General features: G+C 46.6%; 1 protein-coding gene across 4 annotated transcripts in view; it reads right to left on the bottom strand.

Annotated features, from left to right (window-relative positions):
* The window catches only part of LOC311232726 (uncharacterized protein), a 114,913-nt gene that overhangs the window by 18,591 nt on the left and 74,232 nt on the right, over positions 1 to 22,090 (bottom strand). For all 4 annotated transcript variants that reach the window (XM_084338304.1, XM_084338306.1, XM_084338305.1 and 1 more), the window contains 2 exons: positions 21,017 to 21,655; positions 19,289 to 19,400 (listed from right to left, as the gene is read on the bottom strand). In XM_084338304.1, coding sequence (XP_084194430.1) covers positions 19,289 to 19,400; positions 21,017 to 21,655 — 751 coding nt within the window. The remainder of the gene's footprint in view (positions 1 to 19,288; positions 19,401 to 21,016; positions 21,656 to 22,090) is intronic.

The raw sequence follows: 22,090 nt of genomic DNA, 5'->3' as shown, positions 1-22,090 counted from the left end.
GAGCCTTGAGAACCCTTTCGTCATCGTTTTATACGGTTTGACAGTTTAGATGAGAGCGCGAAGGTTTACCGTTTCTAGGAATTCCACCCTGGAAGGTAGTCTCACTTTTTTGCGGTTTCACCCCGTAAAAACGGCGTTTCCGTATAAACGAAAAGAACACCTGATTTTTTTTTTTGAGGATTCACCTGCTAGCGTTTCCGTCTAAACGGGGCCTAAGTATCTTTGGAACCATTTGTGTTAAATTGTATCTGAATTGGGAGATTATCTTCTATCCCACAAAATGTAGAGCATCTCTCTGTTGCATACGGGCTAGAAGTGCGCGGAAGTGAGGCATATAATATTGACATTCGTTTTCTCTAACAAATGTATCTGCATATCTGCTATATCTATTTTCCTATCGTTTCTCCATCTACTCCAGTGCGCTACACAGATTAGGCCGTCAGACACTTGCTAGTTGCTACTCGCACGTAATGGAAGATGAAGAGAGAGGCGCTTGAATGAATGACTTTATTTGACAATATAAAAATAAACATGTGACAGAAGAGCACAGTCGGGATATACTGCCAAGGATGAAACACAAAAAAGCTCAGAGCTTATTTCCATTGTGGTCCTTGTAGGGGGGTGGGGGAATGTGATGCTTAAAACATGCATCATACAAAACGTGACATCACAACACATCACATATACCATTTAACATTTATATTAGGGCTGTCAGTTTATCACATTCGATTAATTAATTACACAGCAAATAATCGCGTTATGAAAATTAACGCAAAAATAATTACAAAAAAGTTTTTTTTTTTTTTTTTTTATATAATTTTTTTTTGTATCTCATTCATTCCATAAGCATGTAGAATACGCATTTACAGATTTTTTTTTAATATGGTCCATTTGCATGTTCTTGGTATCTGATTCTAGGGACATCTATGAATCTCAGGGAATGTATTCCCAGTGTCAGAAATACTGTGGGCTAGATCCACAAAGAATGGATTGCACGGTGCAAGTTGCACCCTTACTTACAATTCATTATGAATTGAAAATGGGGGACCCTGATGTAAACAAGACAAAAGTCTTTCTCTGGTCTGCATTCCCTTAACAATTGTGTGTATTGAGCCGTACTATATTGTACCCATTCTGCAATCTGTTAATAACATTTTCATTCAATCAATCAATCTGCGCGGTGATTGATTGAATGAAAATTTTATTTTGAGTAAATTGTAATGAACCAAATGAGAATATCAATACATTTTTTTTTATCTTTGACTGTGAATAACACCATGCTCAAATTGACCAGACCTGAAAAATCGAAGCAAATTAATAGATGGAAGATGATTAAACAGAAGGTTTTGTAGATACTGTTGTGGAAAATGTGTATACGGGGGTGGACTAGTTTAATATAGGTCAACTAGCAGTGCTCAAAGACACTAGGGCGACAGTCTGGCTGATGTTCTTAAAACAACCTCAAGTATGGGACAGATAGACATTTCAAGTAAATCACATCTTGTTCTTTTCTGCTTTAATCTTGACTCCAGCTTTGTCTCAGGGACGATAAACCTTTAGACTTATCTTCTGTTTTTATTCTCTCTCCTATGTTAAATCTATGTGTCATCTTAATGTACGTCGTGTCATATCTGATATAATATGTCACGTCATCATATCTGTCATGTTGGGGCAGGGCTGGGAAGGTATTATCTGGGGGCACGTGGAGTTGGGAAGTCAGAGTGTTTTTCTTCAGTTATGGTGACCGTCTGCTAATCCATAGCTCTTCTGTTAAAACTTCTTTCCTTAAATAAATTGCTTGTTGAAATTGGAAATAACATCTCCTGCTGTGTCAACGACATTCAAGCCACAACAATTTGGTGACCCTTGACCTGTAGATCGCCCTGCCGGGCCCCTCACACGGCCAGCTCCGGACCTCTCCCGTAGAAATTCTGGCGGTGTCGACAAAATAACAAGGTGAGCATTTTTGCTTTTTATTAGAATGTCCGTTCGAGATTCTGCGGGAGGAAAAAGTTGAGCTGGCTGTGTGACAGGTCTGGACGGACGACTAAAAACGAACACGAGTGGTGGGTGTTGACACAAGGCGAATCCTCTTTTAACAGGCTATAAATGCGCATTTTGAAAGCTAATCAATCTTAATTGCATGTTTTCGACCCTTTGGTCAAACTTTCTCTGACCCTTTACAAACACTCTCGCACCATTTATCCCCCCCCCCCCCCCATCGCCCATTCCCCACTTCCCTTCTTATATCTATATTGTTGCATTGTGGCTTATGGCAGACTAGTCAGCATGGACTGTCTGTAAAAACTTTAAATACATGGCTTATGGCAGACTAGTCAGCATGGACTGTCTGTAAAACTTTTTGCATTGTGGCTTATGGCAGACTAGTCAGCATGGACTGTCTGTAAAAACTTTAAATACGTGGCTTATGGCAGACTAGTCAGCATGGACTGTCTGTAAAACTTTTTGCATTGTTGCATTGTGGACCCCTGGTGATACACACACACTTACACATAGAACAAGCTCACACATACACACACACATCCACACCCTCAAAACACACACACACAAACCTACACACACACACACACCCTTGAATAATATACGACCAGGTCATCCAGTGGTCACATATTCCAGTCTCCATTAATCACAGATCGTTATCATAGAGACACACACGCACAAACTTACACGTAAATGTGCGTTCCATGAAGAGACTGGACTTCACTTCTTTTACTTCTCTGCTTTGACTAGACTGGACGGACCCAGAAAGGACTGGACTGTTTTTTCCTTTCTTTTATATACTCGACCGGCCGGTTGTAACAATCTAGATTTCAAATTGTACCTTGCTATATTTACCTTGTATAAATACTTTGCTTATTCACTTTTATATTACATTGCTTGACCATTATGTGAAATAAACAACGTGGCTATCCCTCTTCCCCTCTGTTTGTCTGAAAAGACAAAACCTGGATTGACCGCAACGACCACGGCAAAGTCGAACTTCAAGACGACAAAGGTAATCTGTTCTTAAAAGAACAGGGCTGGAAAAAAGCAAGCCCCTGCTTTCCCCACAAAGCTATTATACACCCCAATAGACGCACCAGGTTGAAAAAAAAAAAAGTAAACTGTTTAAAGATAAATCCCCAGTTTAACACTTTGATTGCCTAAGGCTAAATTCATGATATACCATCCCTTGCCAGCTCTATTTGTCTATGGAAAAGTTCCCCTTCTTTGCAGGGCTATAACTTTTTAAATTCTATTGCTAAATTGCCATTATTAGGGCCCATTCAAGGTCCTATATGTATTGTTCATTGTGTAGCAACGTTAAACTTTTTCATTCACATATTCATAGTAAAATATGGTCTAAAGTATAAGTATGTTTTCATCTCTTTCTGCAGCTTTCTCCAGAACGTGATTTATAGCCCCAAATGCATTATATTGATGATGAAATACAGTTTGGTAGGAATCTGTGCAAGATCAAAAATTTCAATTGGACGTACTTCTAGAAGTTTCTACATATCATCTGATGATGACCGGATGGGCGGGGGATCGTTTATAATTCCGTGGGCAGCGTTATATCATTCATCTAGTGTGGGTGATATGATCATCAGAGCAGTTTATATCGAACACGTTCAAAAATAACGCTGAATCTTACCGTATCTTCCTCGCGCTGTTGGACGATGAGCGTGGAACTGAAATATTCCTATTATGGGATGTAGAAATACACTATCTATTTCCAGGTTGTATAATAGTATATACGTCCAAATCATGTTGTTTATCGAGTTATTGGCAACGGATCGCTATGTATTGTGTCGAGATCGAGTCCCGGGACCTATAGAGAGTGCCCGGAAGTAATATGGACGATCAGCACTTCAACCACATAACTTCCTGTTTGGCGCTTCTGCCGATCGGCCACCAGATGGCGCTCTTGAACCGCTAGAGGTTTGAGAGGAGCTCAGAACTGTGTGTGAAGGCTGCGGATGGAAAATATGATTCCGATCACAGATTTTTGAAATATTGATATTAAAGACGAGTTACGGCGTCCTCGGCAACTTGAGCATGGCGGGGAAGGACGCCTAAACACGTTTTCGGCACTTAAAGTGTTAAAGGTGCAACCAGCGATAGTTGGGAAAAAAGTCTGGGCGTTGAGCCAGCTAAAGAAGTGTCTCTCTCTCTCTCTCTCTCTCTCTCTCTCTCCTGGGTTTTCTGACCCCTGTTAGGTGTAGCATACAAACTCACCACACATCTCTTTCGCTCTTGGTTTGCTGACCCCTGGTGGTGGAACACACACACACACACACACAATAACACACACACATACAACACCATACACACACACACACTCACACACAACACAATAACACACACACACAATACCACACACACACACACACAAAAACACACACACACACACAATACAATAAAACACACACACACACACACAATAACACACACACACACACACAAAAACACACACAATAACACACACACACACACAATAAACACACACACACACTAAACAACGCAATAAACACACAAAACATATACAAAGTTAGCAAACACGAACAACTACACACTTGGCATAACGGTTTGTTTTCACTAGTGCCTCACCTTTCCTAAATTCAATCAAGATGCATACAGCAGAAGACATACTGGTAGATCGGAACCCACTTCTAAAAAACCTAATTCTCAAGGTAGGTGTCCGTTGGCAGAGGCACACGAAGGCCGGGGACACAAAATGGCCTTCCGGAGGTACTTTTGATCTCTGCCTATGCGAAGAGATGAATGTAATGATTCGTAACCACAAGGCAGGCGACAACAGCAAAAAGAGGCTGAGAAAGAGGACAGAAGAGTTGGGGGTAATGAAGCTCTACACCCAGAAGGGGAGAGCATACAGGCAGGAGGCTTTAGCGCTAAATCAGAGAGACGGATATAGGGAAACCAACATCCCCACCTTATGTCACGCAATTGCCGGTGGGCACTCTGACAATAAGAGGAGAATATGAGGAGGCGGAATTAGAGACCTCCGTTAGGTCAGGGACCCCCGCTGGATCAGGGACCTCCCCTAGGCTAGATTCCCCCCCCAAACTGACCCTGCAGGTTCTCTATCCGAAAGTCCTGGCGGCATATAACGAGACAGCACGTCGGAAGTTGTATGATGCAGAGGAAGAGGAGGTAGAGAACCTGGGCAGGCAGAGGGAGGGAGTCGGGAGGAAGAAAGAGGAAGAGGCCCGTCTAAATGTGGCCCAGCAGACATCAGAGAAACACGGAGCGTGTGGCCACAGTAAACTGTTGAGTGAGCAGGAAGATGAGAATGACAGAGAAGCACAGGAGAAAGGAAACATTACAGGAACCCTGACTTTCACCCCTGTGTTACAGGGAAGTGTGACAAGCACAGGCCAGTTTCCCCTGCTAATAAAGGGGAACGATATCTTTCACATGCCATGGTCAGCTCTAGACATTGATGGCTTAATGGCAAGACTACCGGACCTTACAGAAGGAGCCTCCAGGTGGATCATGCAGTTTGAGGAAATTACGTCACCTTTTCTGCTAGCAGTGGGTGACGTCAAAGCCCTGTTGACGCGTTTGCTAGGAGTTGGTGCCTGCCGGGACATCATGGGTGATACATCGATGCGAGTGGCATGCGACACGCAGGCCCATGATGGAGACATATCCAACGCGCATAGAGCGGCGTTGTGGTACAAACTCAGGAATCAATATCCATCACGTATCAATCCGGCAAAACTGGCAGGCAACCCCATAATGGAGACAGAAGGGCCTGGCGCTTATGTGAACAAAGTACTGAAGGAGTGGAGAGGTGAGCTAGGACACAACCCAGAAATTGACCCGTTGCAGAGAGCGATGTTTAGAGAAAGTGTGATGAGAGGGCTTCCAGAGGTGGTTAAGAATAGACTGGAAGACGTGGTGGGGTTAATGGACATGACTTATCCTTTATTCTGTGCACATGTGACACATAGTGTGGAGAAGCAAAGGGCTCAGGAGCAGAAAGTCAGGGATCAGGATAGAAATGACGCAAGGAAGTTAACTCAGCAACAACTGCAGCCCCAAAGGAGGCTGCAGGCAGTAATGGTGTCATCTGCTACCTCTCCACCCATGCAGGACCAGGGACCCCCGCCTGCACCTCAGGTAGTGAGAAGCTATGACTATAGTCCACAGAACCAGGCGCCCAGGCGGCAGGCAGGGAATGGGCAATCAGGCCCACGGATTACACAGGGACCGGGGAACGAACAACCGTTTTCCCGTTTCCACTGTTGGAACTGCGGCATGCAGGGACACAGGGAAATGAGATGTGGGCAACCATACCGTCCCGGCTCGGAGTATGGGAGACCCTTGCGCCAGGGGGAGTCACGAGGGCCCTACAACCAGGGGGAGACAAGAGGGCCCCGAAACCAGGGGGGTAATTACTAGGGGTGCCCAGAGAATGCGACGGGGGGAAATCAAATGATTGTGGTTTCCAAGGGAGCTGAGCAAGAACCTATTCTGCAGGTCCTAGTGGAGGGCAAATTAACAGAGATGATGGCAGACACTGGAGCAGGTTTTTCCTGCATAAAGCAAAAATACGCCGCTCACTTACCCCAGTCTGGACAGTATGTTCGGACGGTCGGATTCTCGGGAAAAACACAACTAATACCCACGTCAGATCCAATCTCTATGACGTTTAACAAGACCATAACAATACCTGTATTAATTTCGGACAGCACCCCGCGCAATCTCTTGGGACGAGATGCAATGTGTAAACTAGGCTGTAAAATCCTATGTACGCCTGAGGGGATTCAAATTGAACAAGACGTGTACCAAATGATGTTACAAGGGACGGGGGAGAAAGAGGCCACTGTGTTCTGGCTGGGCAACATAGATGCAGAGCTGCAAAGGGTCTGTGACCCCTGGGAGCCATTTCTGAAGGCCCAACTGCCTCAGTCTAGACAAACAAACATGGAGGCACATTGCACACTACAGTATTTGACGGATAGTGACCTAATTAGGAACAAGGCGTGGTTGCAGGGACAGCCCGAGCAGGTGCAGATTAACTCATCTACGGTAATTGTAGGGAGACAGGGCGCGGCGTTGAGGGTTAACACAAGTAAGTATCTACGGGAACAACATAGACTAAGAGACGCCGCCCCACACATCACTCTGAGAATAAATCCTGGTTACGAATCCGAACATCTAGGTTCAATGATACAGGAATCCGAGACTCAAAGGTGGGTCTCCACGGAATCTCCGCTAATTCGGCACAGCGCAGATGGGAGTTTCATAAAAATAATGATTTTCTTTTCGGTTTTGGCAAAACCTCAAGTAATCAGATTACCAGGAGACCCTTGCGTTATTCCAGAGGCGGACGCTTTGCTGGAACAGGACATGTTGGTGCGCACCCCAGAACAGTTGTGGTCAAAACACGACACAGATGTGGGTCTAATATTGTCGGCACAGCCAGTGAAGGTCAGGTTAAAGAAGGGTTGTAGACCACCCTTTATCAGACAATATACAATGAAGCCAGAGTCGGAGGAAGCTATATCACATCAGATTGAGGGACTGTTAAAGGCAGGAGTGCTCGTCCCTTTCGAATCCAGATGTAATACACCTATCCACCCAGTGCTAAAGGCGGACAGGGCTAGGTACAGACTGGTACACGATTTGAGGGCGGTGAACGACGTGGTGTCTGGACCAGAGGCGGAAGTCGCTAATCCACACACACTCCTGACAAACATCCCGAGTAGCTCGCAGTACTATACGGTCATTGATCTCACGCAGGCATTCTTCAGTGTTCCATTGGAAAAAGAGTCTCAGTATCTGTTTGCTTTTACCCACAGGGGGAAACAATACTCTTACACCCGGTTGCCACAAGGGTTCGCGCACTCGCCACATTATTTCTCGAAGGCGCTCAAGGAAGACCTGCAAGGAGTGTGCGACACACTACTCAGCACGGTCTTACTGTATGCAGATGACATTCTAATCTGCTCGGATACACGTCAGCAGTGCCATGAGGACTCCATCAAAGTTTTGAGAGGATTGGCCATGGGAGGCCACAAGGCATCCCGTTCAAAACTACAGTACTGCCAGCCAAAAGTTGAGTACTTGTCTCGCGTCATTCAAAAGGGCATAAAAAACATCTCACCCACGCAGCTCGAAGCTGTATCCAAGGCACCTAGGCCGTTGACGGTCCGACAAATGATGACGTTTTTAGGGATGACTGGGTACAGCTCTGAGTGGGTGGAGGACTATACGATAGCGACAGCGGCGTTGAGGATGATGATAAAAGAGGCGGGTACAGACAAGCTTCGCGCTCCCTTGACATGGACCGAGGAGGGGGAGGACGCGTTCATAAACATTAACACTTTGGTTGCCTAAGGTTAAATTCATGATATACCATAGATTGCCAGCGCTATTTGTCTATGGAGAAAGTCCCCTTCTTTGCAGGGCTATAACTTTTTAAATTCTATTGCTACATTGCCATCATTAGGGCCCATTCAAAGTCCTATATGTATTGTTCATTGTGTAGCAACGTTAAACTTTTTCATTCACATATTCATAGTAAAGTATGGTCTAATGTATAAGTATGTTTTCATCTCTTTCTGCAGCTTTCTCCAGAACGTGATATATAGCCCCAAATACATTATATTGATGATGCAATACAGTTTTATGGCAATCAGCGCGATATAAAAAATTACAACTAGACGTACTTCTAGAAGTTACTACACGTAATCTGATGTTGACCGGATGGGCTAGGGGCCGTTTATAATTCCGTGGGCAGCGTTATACCAATCATCTAATGTGGGTCAAATGTTGATAATAGCAGTTAGTATCGAAGACGGTAACGTTACACGCTGAAACTCACCCCAGTCTCCGCGCGCCGTTGGGCGATCATCGTAGAGTTGAAATCTTATCATTATGGGATGTAAATTTACCCGGTCCATCTCCAGCTTGTATAATGGTATATACGTCCAAATCATGTTGTTTATCGAGTTATTGGCAATCGATCACTGTGTAGCGTGACGAGCCAGAGTCGCGGGACCTATAGCGAGCACCCGGAAGTACTACGGACGTAGCACAACCTCTATGCCACTTCCTGTTAAAGCGATTGCGCCGATCGGCCACCAGATGGCGCTCCTGAACCGCCAGAGAGCTCAGTGGGTCCTGCTGGTGGATCTCAGGCCAGCGGAGGGGACATATGAATCCGATCGCAGATTTTTGAAATATTGATATAAGGACGCTGTACAGCGTCCCCCGGCAACTTGAGCATGGCCAGCAATGACGTCAAAACACGTTTCATGGCAGTCAAAGTGTTAAGCGTCTGTTGTTACAGGCCCCTGCCCTGGCGCTGCCGGATTATGAGAAGTGTTTCCACCTATTCGTCTCACATAGAGCGCAGCATGCGACAGCTGTCCTGACTCAAACACAGGGGAGGAGTGGGAAAAAACAACCGATAGCATATCACTCTAGAGCTCTTTCGCCGGTAGAGCAGGGTCTGCCACCTTGTTATCAGGCCCTGGCCGCAGCACATTTGATGTATGAGAAAGCAACGGCCGTGACAATGGGATATGACATTTGCATTTGGACACATCACAAATTGGCAAACTTGATTGAAAGAGGCAAATTTGTTCTGACCAGCCAACGGCAACAGGCTTACATGAGGCTCCTGCAGTACTCGGACGTTACGATAAAAACATGCCACGGCAGTAACCCGGCGGATCTGGTACCACTCCCGAGCGAGGGTCAACCGCATGTGTGAGGTGGAGGTACAGGCTTTCGTGAAACTCCGTCCTGATTTGGGAGTCGACCCGCTCGCGATAGCAGAACTCTCACTTTTTGTGGATGGGTCCTGCTATCGGGAGGGGGAAAATTTAAGGTCAGGATACGCCGTCGTACAGTGCAAACCTACCGGAGAAACACTAACAAGAAAGGCCGGACAATGCATGCAACCATGTTCGGCCCAGCTTGCAGAACTAATAGCACTAACAGAAGCATGCATAATAGCTAAAGATCGCACGGTTAACATCTTTACAGACTCTGCTTATGCGCATGGCGTATGCCACCTATTCGCGGCCATTTGGAAGGCAAGAGGCTTTAAGAAACCGGGCGGCTCACCGATCCTTCACCACAAGCAGGTTGTGGCGCTTATTCAGGCTGTAAAGTTGCCCAAAAGCATTGCTATCGTAAAGTGCCAGGCACACAGAAAAGACCTGTCCTTTGTGACGACGGGAAACAACGCGGCGGACGAGGCCGCAAAGGCGGCGGCTGCGGTGCCGTCCACGGCTGTTCTGATGTTTGCGGCCGAACTGACGACTGAGGTAACTGAGGATAATTTGAGTGATCTTCAGGACTCAGCCACGCAGGCCGAGAAACAGTCGTGGACGGAGAGGGGGGCTGTATGGGGGGCAGATGGTCTGTGGAGGAGTCATAACGGCTTGATAGTCGCCTCCATCGATCTTCTGTCCTTGGTGATACCTGAGGCTCATGGTGTTGATCACTGTGCAAGAGCAGAGACCCTGAGACGAATCACGAAAATGGGATTTTGGTCCCCAAAGCTTCAGGCACAAATTGACGTTACACTAGCCAGGTGTTTAACATGCTTACAGGGCAATGTGCGCAAAGGAGTACCGACAGTGGCGGCTTACACACCCCTCCCTGAGGGACCATTCAGACACCTGATTATGGACTACACGGATATGATAACGCCAGTGCAGGGCAAACGATACCTCCTGGTAGTAGAGGACTGCTTTAGTCGCTGGATTGAGGCCATTCCATCTAAACACAAGAACGCGGACACAGTGATCAAGTTCCTGTGTCGCGAGGTCGTTCCGAGATTTGGAATTCCCACGATATTACAAAGCGATAATGGCCGCGAGTACATCGACAAGGTGGTTAAAGGGCTGATGCAGAAATTAGGTATAAGACAGCGCCTTTCCTGTGTCTATAGTCCCGGGTCGCAGGGAAAGGTGGAAAGGGCCAATCTGGTCATTAAAAACAAACTGTTGAAAATCTGTATGCAAACTAAGCTTAACTGGATTGATGCTTTGCCGCTTGCTCTGATGGCTATTAGAAGCAGCGTAAACCGCCAAACACAGCTAACACCGCATGAAATGCTTACAGGCCGCAGCATGCCAGCACCGCCATTTAGACACCTGGCTAGGGGCCCGGCATTAGATATTTTTGAGCAAGATCTGAAAAAATATCTTCAGCAAGTGACTAAAATACATGAAGCTGTGTTTCGACAGGAGCAGAGAAAGGAGAAAAGGGGGGTGAAGGAGGCGGAGAAGGAAGCCACCAAACCGAGGCTGATCCCTGGGGACTTGGTCTTCGTAAAGGTCCACAAGAGAAAGTGGTCATCACCCCGGAGAGAGGGCCCGTACGAGGTGATCCGATCAACTGGGACGGCAGTCCAAGTCAAAGGATCAGCGACCTGGTTCCACTTCAATCACTGCATAAAGGCCAGCGGCGACCTCTTGGGGGATACAATCGATCGCAGTTATGCAGAACCCGACATGGAGGGCCCGAGACGGCAACTGGAAGGTGCAGTGCCTGCTGATGCTCCCGCAGATGTTGGCGGCAGTGTGCGGACGGTCGGCCGGCGGTAACGACGTCATTGAGAACCGTCACGGTCGACCCGTCCTTGAGGATGACGGGTTTGAGTGGGTAAGAGTCCCACGGGTTCCCGCTCAGGCTCAAGTACCGGCAGGCTTTCATGACCAGGCTCAGAATCAGGCGCCCCTTTGCCTCTCGTCGAGGGAGGGGGGGAGAAGATAAGAGGACAACCAAAAGGGGTGTTTCCCGGTGGACCGCAAGGGCATGTTTTTGACTTTGACCATTCCCCCATTACAGGCGGGGATACTTACCACTATACTAACGAGGATCGGGTTGTGAAATGTGTGGTGTCAATGTTGGTGTCAGCAATACGCCCTCAGCAGTATCACAATATGTGTGTAATCATCATCCATTGGAGTGCAGAGCGTAACACAATGAGATTGAGTTTAGAGGTGGGACGGTGGACGGCGACGCTGAAAGAGGCAACGAAGTTCTGCTCGCTACCATCTGCCTCTAAATACTACTTAAGATCCGTTTCATGTTGGGCCGCTGAATGCACGGTGCGCATAGACCGTCCTGAGAGGCATATAGTGCGTGCATATGCCAACGCTACATTGATGGAGGTAGTAGACGTGGACGGGAGAGCTGACGTCTCCATTTGCGCAATACAGTTGAATAAATGGGCGGTCCCAGTTTCAGCGGAGTGGCGGAGGCCTGATCCTCCAGTTGGCATGGTACAAGACCCCCTAGTGGTGGGGAAAGAGCTCTGTGCTATAGCAGTATGGCTCCTGGCCAAGAATGTATACACCGGGGCGTTGTTGACATGGACAGTGGGGGTGAAGATAGTTGCAACTGAGGGAATGACGACATGGGAGGTTACGCCAGAAGACAGGCAGGACTTTGTGGCCAGGGCCAAGGCGACGAGGGGCCCTTGCATGCTGCGGGGCGGGGATTACCCAGTTGTGAGTTTCGGTTTGGCATGCAGGAGAGGTGTATGTTCCCCTATGCGCGACGAGGGCGCGTGGATGTCAACGTATGGCGCCTCGGGCTATGGTCTAGTATCTTCCGAGTTGAGACAGGAAGAAGGGGGGGTATGGAGGAAGGTTAACGATCATCAGGAGCAGAGGCTGTATCACATACCGTCAGCATATGTACCATACGTCGCTCAGGATGCAGGACGGTCCTACGGCTTAGAGGATTGTGTTCTCGCAGCCATAGTGAGTGCGCTGCCGCCCCAGCCAACTAGCAACATTTGTACTTTCCAGGCATCGCTATTCTTCGACGTAGAAGGAGGGGAGGGTATGCTCCATCTACGTTCCACCAACGGGGAGTGGGGTATACATGCGACTATTCAGGTGCCCGAATGTCAGCCTCCTGGGGGGCGAAGCGAGGTTGGGTTTGTCCTGCCCGTGGGTTGTTTTGATGATTCCTGTGCGATAGATAGACCCATCCGAGTGTGGATGCCAAAATTCAAGGCACTGACGTATTGGCCCAATGGTATGCCCTTGGCTAGAGGAAGGTTTGATGAGAAAGGGTGTAACATGTTCTACGACGCAACTGCGGCGGGGGTAGAAAGGAGGGTTGAGCCTGTCCCGAACCAAGCACAGGGGACAGGGGTGAGGGGAAAAAGGGAGGTCAAGGACACTGAGTCGGAAGAGGTGGGGGTACAGGATATGTTCCAGATGACAGCCGGAACGTTGAGGGACTCAGTGGGCTCACTCTGGGCCAGGTTGAGGGGTTTGCTTCCTCCCGGGGAACAAGATGGGGGCGACTATGACTATGACGAGGAAGACCCGGAGGCTGACCCTATGTATAGGGCGGCTTTAGGGAATGAGTGGTTTAAGTGGGTCCAGTACACGAGCGCGCAGAATCAGATAGAGGATTGTTATGTCTGCTCCAAGGCACGTCCGGATAGGCTGCTGGTGAAGGGCACGAAGTTCAGTTGGGGTCAGTGTGAGTGGGATGCAGAGGCATGGGAGGGGCCCCATAATAGTCGCCCTTGGTGCGAGGCAGAGTGTTTGGGGTTTCTCGGCTCTAGTCGTTTTAAGACGGCAGGAAACCTCACGGATTTCAAGGATGTCACTATGCGGGAACGTTGTAGGAAATTGGATGTACGTGTGCAGGGGGCAGCGACGGGGTTGCCAATACCCAGAGGTGTCAAACTATGGCTGACCAAGGATTTTGAGTGCTTGCAGAAGGAGGGGACCCGGGACGTAGGGGAGGTGGCAGAGGGGCGGTGCACTACTATTTGGAGCGTCACGACTAACTGCACGAAAGAAGGAAAGTGGGGACACGGGATCGTGTTGAAGGGAGTGGATACCAACCCACGGCCTGTAGCTTGCCCTTTTCATGTCCAGGATATAGCACTGGCGGACCAATACTGGCTCTGCGGCGGTAGGAGGTTGAGGAGTACACTTCCTTTAGATTGGTCAGGTAGATGTGCTCGGGTTCAGGCGGTCATGCCAATGGTGGTCCTACCATTATCAGTGACGGAAGGACCTTCTGAGTCTCCTATCTCTCGAACAAAGCGTAGCTACAAGGCAGACCCAAGGGTGTATCTGGACAGCATAGGACAGCCAAGGGGCATTCCAGCCGAGTTCATGGCTAAGAATGAGATTGCGGCAGGGTTTGAGTCTATTCTGCCATGGATATCGGTCAATAAGAACACAGGGTGGATCAACTATTTGTTTTACAATCAGCAGCGGTATCTCAACTACACCGAGGAGGCGTTGGATGCAATGGGGGACCAGATGCACGCGACCAGTACGGTGTCGTGGCAGAATAGACAGGCTCTGAACTGGTTAATGGCGGAGAAGGGCGGAGTCTGTTCCATGTTTGGACAGTACTGCTGCACATTCATTCCAACGAATGTGGGGCCAGGGGGAAAGTTCTCCGAGGCCATGGCTAAGCTGAAGGATCTGAGGGAGGAGTTGAGGGAGAATTCTGGCCGGAATGAAGAATGGTGGGGGAGTGGGGTGTTTGAAGGATTGGGACAGTGGGGAAGCATAATGATGCAGACGGGGATATCCATTGGCGTGGCAGGGTTGATATTGGTTCTCCTTTTCTGTTGTGGTATGCCTCTCTTGGGTAGGCTGGTAACTTCACACGTAACGAGCCGAATGCTGATGGTGGGGCAGAAAGAGATTGAGCCACCAATCGGGCCATGCCCTCAGCTCTATGCTGCCTTGAAGGGAGACGAGGGGATAGAGGATTAGGGGTATGGTGAGGAAGGGACATTTTCTTTTTGTTTGGTTCAGTTTTGTTTGTTTTATTCCTTTGACTAGGCGTATGGTGAGGAAGGGACATTTTCTTTTCGTTTGGTTCAGTTTTGTTTGTTTTATTCCTTTTACTTCAAAAGATGAAAAAAAAAAAAAAAAAAAACATGTAAGGTTTTTTTGAAGACATTTTGTATTGGTTCTTTCCTTTAAGAGTGACGGGGGATGGTCTGAATGGATGGTTTATTTTTTATTATTTTGGTTTATTTTGCTCATGGTCCTGGTCAAACCGGAATGGGAAGGGGCATCGGTATGGAATGGTACGGAGTGTCTGTTCTGAGCCTGAGGAAGCATTGAGAAGAAGTGTTCTGGGGATCGGTTCTGGGGACTGAAGGGACAAAGGGGGGGGCTGACGCAGTGGGCAAGATGGGCACCTCCCGTCCTGGCATGTCGTGACATGTTTGTACAGGACTGGAGGTGTGAAGATGGGGGGGACGCGTTGTGAGGTCGGGATCAGCGCCTCCCGTCCCGGCATGGGGACATGTTTCTACGGGACTGGAGGTGTGGCGTGGTGGTTGCTGTATTGGCAAAATGTGACTTTTGGCAATACGGTGAAGAGACTATGGCGTGGGCATGGAAGGGGGGCTGAGCGATGGACACTAGGACTCAATGTTATGGAAGAGACAATGTCATTTTTTTTTGGGGAGGGATGTTCTATGTTTAGTTCTGACGGTCAACTTCTCCTTTCCCTGATGAGTCGCGGTTTCCGGCCGGAACTGTGGCTCATTTGGTAAGCGGTGGAGGTTGGGGGGATTTGTCTGTCAGGTTAGGATTATAAATTGGGGTATTTTGTTGATGTTTTATTATTACTCTTGTTTTGAGCGGTTTTGTGTTTTGGTAAGAACGGTAGTCAGCCTTTGTTGGTCCGTTAGGGGTCCAGTGAATGAAGTAAGGTTTCTTGTTTAGTTAGACATTTAAAATGTATTATATGGCTAGGTTTCTTGTTTAGATTAGGCATTTAAACTTTTATTATATAAATATGGTTTCTCGTTTAGTTAGACGTTCACATTTTCTTGGTTATATGATTTGGGTGGGACTAGGGATAGCCCCAAATGGGGGAATGTTGTGGAAAATGTGTATACGGGGTGGACTAGTTTAATATAGGTCAACTAGCAGTGCTCAAAGACACTAGGGCGACAGTCTGGCTGATGTTCTTAAAACAACCTCAAGTATGGGACAGATAGACATTTCAAGTAAATCACATCTTGTTCTTTTCTGCTTTAATCTTGACTCCAGCTTTGTCTCAGGGACGATAAACCTTTAGACTTATCTTCTGTTTTTATTCTCTCTCCTATGTTAAATCTATGTGTCATCTTAATGTACGTCATGTCATATCTGATATAATATGTCACGTCATCATATCTGTCATGTTGGGGCAGGGCTGGGAAGGTATTATCTGGGGGCACGTGGAGTTGGGAAGTCAGAGTGTTTTTCTTCAGTTATGGTGACCGTCTGCTAATCCATAGCTCTTCTGTTAAAACTTCTTTCCTTAAATAAATTGCTTGTTGAAATTGGAAATAACGTCTCCTGCTGTGTCAACGACATTCAAGCCACAACAATACAGTACTGAATTCTGCCATCCGGACACATGCAATTTGAAATATGATTATAGAATATAGAATATGAGGCATAAAATGGTAATGCGATTAAAATGCGATTAATTAGATTAATTAATTACAAATCCTGTAATTAATTAGATTAATTTTTTTAATCGCCTGACAGCACTAATTTATATACATACAGACTCATACAACATGCAAGGGTGCCTTAAGCTAAGTGTCTAGGTATAGTCCCTTTTGAGCCATGTCTTCAGGCTGGACTTGAATCTAACGGCACTGTCTATGGTTTTCAGTTCACTGGGCAGACTATTCCAATAGACAGCTGCTGAATATAAAAATGACTCCTTCCCCATACAGCTCCTGAATCTGACTGGCACAAAGTCAGTTGAGCTGCGCCTAGTTTGGTAAGCATGGGTGTCTCTGATTCGGTTGAAGTAGTTGTTAAAGTACACTGGCACTACCCCATGCACTATTCTGTGAACTAGGCACATCCCTATCTGGTTTACTCTGTCTTCCACCTTAAGCCATCTCATGACCTCAAAGTGAGATGGGTCAAGGTGGGTTCGAGCAGGTAGCCTTAGAATTACCCTGATTAGCTTGTTTTGTGATGTCTGTAGTTTTATTTTCTGACTTTTGGGGGCACTGTTGTACCAGGAGCCACACGCATAGTCATAGTGACACTATGAGAACTCCAGCAAGAATCTTCATTGCTGACTGATCTAAAAAATTTGAGATTCTGGCTAGGTATCTAGTCCTGTTATTTATCTTTGTAAGTGCTTGGTGAGCCATGCTTTCCCCTGATAAGCTGTTTTCCAGGACGCAACAGAGATATTTCACAGATGTTTTGTCTGTGAGAACAGTATCTCCTATTCTAATGTTAAAACCTGGCGATTTTCTGAGCCTGACCTTTGACCCGAATAAAATTGACTCAGTCTTCCCCACGTGGAGGGACAACTTGTTGTGGCCTAGCCAGTCGCTAACCTTCTCTAGTTCTGCACTCAATGTCTGCTCAACCACTTGTTTGTCTTTGTGAGACATCTGCGTATAAAAAAAGGTCACATGAGCAAGCTGCTTTCAGGTCATTTATATACAGTAGAAAGAGGAGCGGACCCAAAACACTCCCTTGTGGGACCCCGCACTCTACTGTCCGAGGACTGGAGAGTACTCCGTTTATATCTACCACCTGTTGTCTCCCTGTCAGGTAGGAACCAATCAATTTCTGAGCTGCCTCATTAAAGCCTAGGGCCCTAAGCTTCATTAACAAGATGTTGTGATCCACTGAATCAAATGCCTTCTGGAGGTCTAACATTACCATTCCACAGAACTTTCCCTCGTCTACCTCTTTCCTGATGTAATCTGTGAGGAACAGCAGGTGTCTGTGGAGTGGGACCTCCTGAAACCAGATTGGTATTTGTACATGATGTTATTAGTGGAGAAATACCCGTCTATTTGCTCATATACTAGCCTCTCAATGGTTTTTGATAGAACGCCCAGGATGGAAATGGGTCTGTAGTTACCCGGTTCCAATTTGTTTCCCTTTTTGTGGAGAGGAATAACTCTTGCCGATTTCATTTCGCTTGGAAATGTTCCTGTGTCAATGGCTAGGTTGGTAATGTGAGCTACATATGGGGCAATGATTTATGCAGCATCCTGCAAGAATGTATGCTTGTGGAGAGAGCTATATGATGGAGGGGCCTTTTGTGTGTGTGCGGGAAAATAGCAGGAAGATATAATTTAGTCCAAATATGAAGGCAACATCCAAATGTATTTATTCTCTCTCCCCCTCTCCCTCTGTGTGTGTGAGTTTTTATAGTTGAAACTTATATGTTCAGTCTAGTGTTTTTGATTGAACTTTCCGCCGTGATAACTTTTTCCTCTAACACCCTTCCTTAATCACCTCTTTTGAAAGTTTTTGTGATACAAAAGCCTCTGTTCCTCTCTTTCCTTTAATGGAAACTGTGTGAGGATTTAACTCAAAGTTAGACTGTAAGACTAAACTTCATCATCACATCGTAATAACAAATCACCTATATAACCCTAACCCTGTAAGACTAAACTTCATCACATCGTAATAACAAATCACCTATATAACCCTAACCCTGTAAGACTAAACTTCATCATCACATCGTAATAACAAATCACCTATATAACCCTAACCCTGTAAGACTAAACTTCATCATCACATCGTAATAACAAATCACCTATATAACCCTAACCCTGTAAGACTAAACTTCATCATCACATCGTAATAACAAACTGCTGTCCTGCAGGCGTGAATATTTTAGGCAACCAACGTGTGTTTAGCGTTTCTCTGATTGGCCACTACGCCCATGTGACCGCGGCAGCGCGAGAGAGCTGCAGCGCGGAAATAGGCTGTCTATTGCCATTCTCTGCGACAAACTCTAACCTTAACCAACTCCCAAACAATGCCTAACCTTAACCCTAACCTTAACTAACTCCGAAACAATGCTTAAACTTAACATGCCTAAACCGGCGAAAGAATGCACGTTAAAAAAAAAATAAAAATAAAAAAATGAAGGGAATCGAACTTGTCAGCAACGGACCGCAGGATCCACAGCAAGGCAACGCTACCAGTTGAGCTAGTTTTCGATGTTAAAAGAAGGGGGATTACTGCTACATAATGCTGCCGCGGGGGCGTGGCTAGACGCAAGTTGGGCGTGGCTAGACACAAGTTGGTTGCCTTTAATATTTAGGCGTCCTGCAGCTCACCTGGAAGGTGTTAGGTGGGGGAGGGGTTATGTGTATTGCAGAGGCTCTTGGGTAATGTAGTCCAGCAATACCATAAACTCTGTGCCTGGTCACACATGAAAGCTGTGAATGTTTTCTACGCCGTGAATGCAGCATAATCCCTGGGGTGGGCGTGGCTTTGTGGGCCAGGTGTGCCATTACCTGTCTCAGCTGTGCCGTCAGGGGGAGGAGCTTGTGGTGCGGAACAGGTGAGCTGAGGGTCAGGTGGGTCTGAGGTTCCGGTCTCGGGGGCAAGCCCGGTCCTGGATGTGTCCTGGGAGCAGGAAAACAAGGGAGGGGTCAAGTATTTTGAACCAAGAAAAACAAGATGCCAAGAAAGTCTTCACTTCATGATGGTTGAGTTTAAATTTTTTTTGGGTACTAGTTGACTATTAGTCTACGGTAGGGCTGTCCCCAACTAAGGATCTGTATAGTCGATTTGTAGTCGGCAAAATTTGCCGATAGTTGACTATTAGTCGACTATATAAAAAAAAATATATATATATATATATATATTTTTTTTTTTTTTATCATTCCATTTGGGCTGTGGGGGTGCTTAACAGTTTGAGTGCCAGCCATTAACATGGGAAACATGGTTAAATGCCAGGACCCACTTCAATGATAGCGTTGTGTAACTTGTGAACGCATAATCTCTCTCTTAAATTATGGCTGTGTCTAATCTGCTTGACTTGTTTGCAGTCAACATTGTCGAAACGGATTGTTTTTTTTAATGGGTTCATTTTCATTTTATAGCATTTTGAAAAGCCCTAGTTTTTCAGGAAAATATATAGATTCCGTGATAAAAGGCATTTACTGGAATATTCTAGCATACACAAACACCTTGTCATTTTTCTGCCTATTTATGAATCGTTTTCAAATAAACGCTAGATTATCGATAGTATATGTGTACTTATGCACGCTATAGAGGCGGGGTGAAAATCGATTCTCATTTCCTCATCAGCGATCACAGCCACACACACACGCATAGGGAAAAAGCTTATATCTCTGTGAAAACAGCTCTGATTATCCTAAGACTGGTAAAATAAATTCCTTACATGAGATCAGATGTTATCCAAAAAGATTATTCCAATTCCTGATTGCTATTCCAAATATCTATCACGCTTATTGATTACAGTGTTGGGTCCTGTAAATACATAAACTGGCCACCCCCCCTTCAGCAGTGTAAAGTAATGGGGTGCAGTACCACAGGGAGAGATAGGGGGCGGTATCTTCCCAATTGAGCTCAGAGAGACTCTGCAGCACTAACCCGAGGCTCGATTGATGAAATATGAATTCAAATCGCCAATAAAAAAAAAAAAGACAAACAAACGCTATATAGCGTCAGAGGCACTCAAAGGTCGGCATGAACTAACGACAAAACGCATCCGTGGCACTCAATGTGTTAATGTCTGAAGGAGTCGACTGAAGGCTTCTTGTCCTCTGCGAAAGCATGCAACTGGTCCACTGATGGATACATCTTGATATGTGTCTAGTCTAGTGTGTTCATTAGATGGTGAAATTCTCTTTCAGTGCCTCTGTGCCTGTTTTCTTAGGCAGTTAGCCTCTGGTATGCGTGCCATTAGCAGTAGCCACGCTTCTAGGCCTCTTTTCTTTTGGAAAGAATGATATTTTTTTTGTAAAAAATAATATATAATAAAAAATATCATAAACATATATTTTTTTGCATTCGACTAAGAGGTTGGCAGTCGACTACGGCTCTTTTCGATCGATTAGTCGACTATTCGACTAATAGGGGTCAGCTCTAGTCTACGGTCTTCCAGCTTTTATCTAGTGCATTTGTGTGTAAGATGATCTTCTTCTACATCTCAACATTGTAAAGCGATGAAAATGAGTTAAAGCCGTTCAATAACTTCTAAAACATTGAATTACCATGTCCTCTTGGGCAGGTAAATGCGTCTCTTCTTCAACAGGTGTGGGTGTGGCTTCTTGACCAGGTGTGGGTGTGGCTTCTTGACCAGGTGTGGGTGTGGCTTCTTGACCAGGTGTGGCTTCTTGTCCAGGTGTGGGTGTGGCTTCTTCCCCAGGTGTGGCTTCTTGGTCAGGTGTGGGTGTGGCTTCTTGGTCAGGTGTGGCTTCTTGTCCAGGTGTGGGTGTGGCTTCTTGGTCAGGTGTGGGTGTGGCTTCTTCCCCAGGTGTGGCTTCTTGGTCAGGTGTGGCTTCTTGTCCAGGTGTGGGTTCTTGTCCAGGTGTGGGTGTGGCTTCTTGACCAGGTGTGGGTGTGGCTTCTTGTCCAGGTGTGGGTGTGGCTTCTTGACCAGGTGTGGGTGTGGCTTCTTGTCCAGGTGTGGGTGTGGCTTCTTGTCCAGGTGTGGGTGTGGCTTCTTGACCAGGTGTGGGTGTGGCTTCTTGACCAGGTGTGGGTGTGGCTTCTTGACCAGGTGTGGGTGTGGCTTCTTGACCAGGTGCGCTGCCAGGTGTCTCAGCAGGGAAGTCCGCCACATCGCCCACCCAGTCCACCGTCACAAAGTCTCTGAGGTCGAGGTCGAAGGGGAAGCACTCGTCTTCGGCCTGCAGGGAGAACAGCATTACTACTGAACTGCTTATGAACCATAATCTATAACCATAGTTACAGGTGAGAGCACCAAACCATAACCTACCGGTATAATCTTTTTTTGTATCTACTTTTTTCTCCCATTTTCAATTTTTTTCTCCCATCCCAATTTCGTATTGTCCAATTCTACACTCCCCTGTCTTGAACGTTGCTAGGCCATGCCTCCCACTGGTCGGCTGCAGTGAGGACGAAGCCTTGCATCACGTGTCCCCTCCGGTACACGAGGAGGCAGCCGTCGCATCTTTTCACCTGTACAGCGCGATCTCTCAGCGTCGGGGGTCTGCGTGGGAGGGACACGCCGCCCCCGTCGCTTCCTGATTCTGCTGCGCAGGCGCACCAACCGACCTGTAGGAGTCGCTGTCCACAACGTCCGATCCCCACCCATCAGCTTC

Source organism: Notolepis coatsorum (assembly GCF_963971535.1).
Source record: "Notolepis coatsorum genome assembly, contig: SUPER_7_unloc_2, whole genome shotgun sequence".
In the NCBI taxonomy this organism is placed as follows: Eukaryota; Metazoa; Chordata; class Actinopteri; order Aulopiformes; family Paralepididae; genus Notolepis; species Notolepis coatsorum.
Note: the sequence above shows the minus strand (reverse complement) of the source record. Positions and strands in the feature narration are given on the sequence as shown.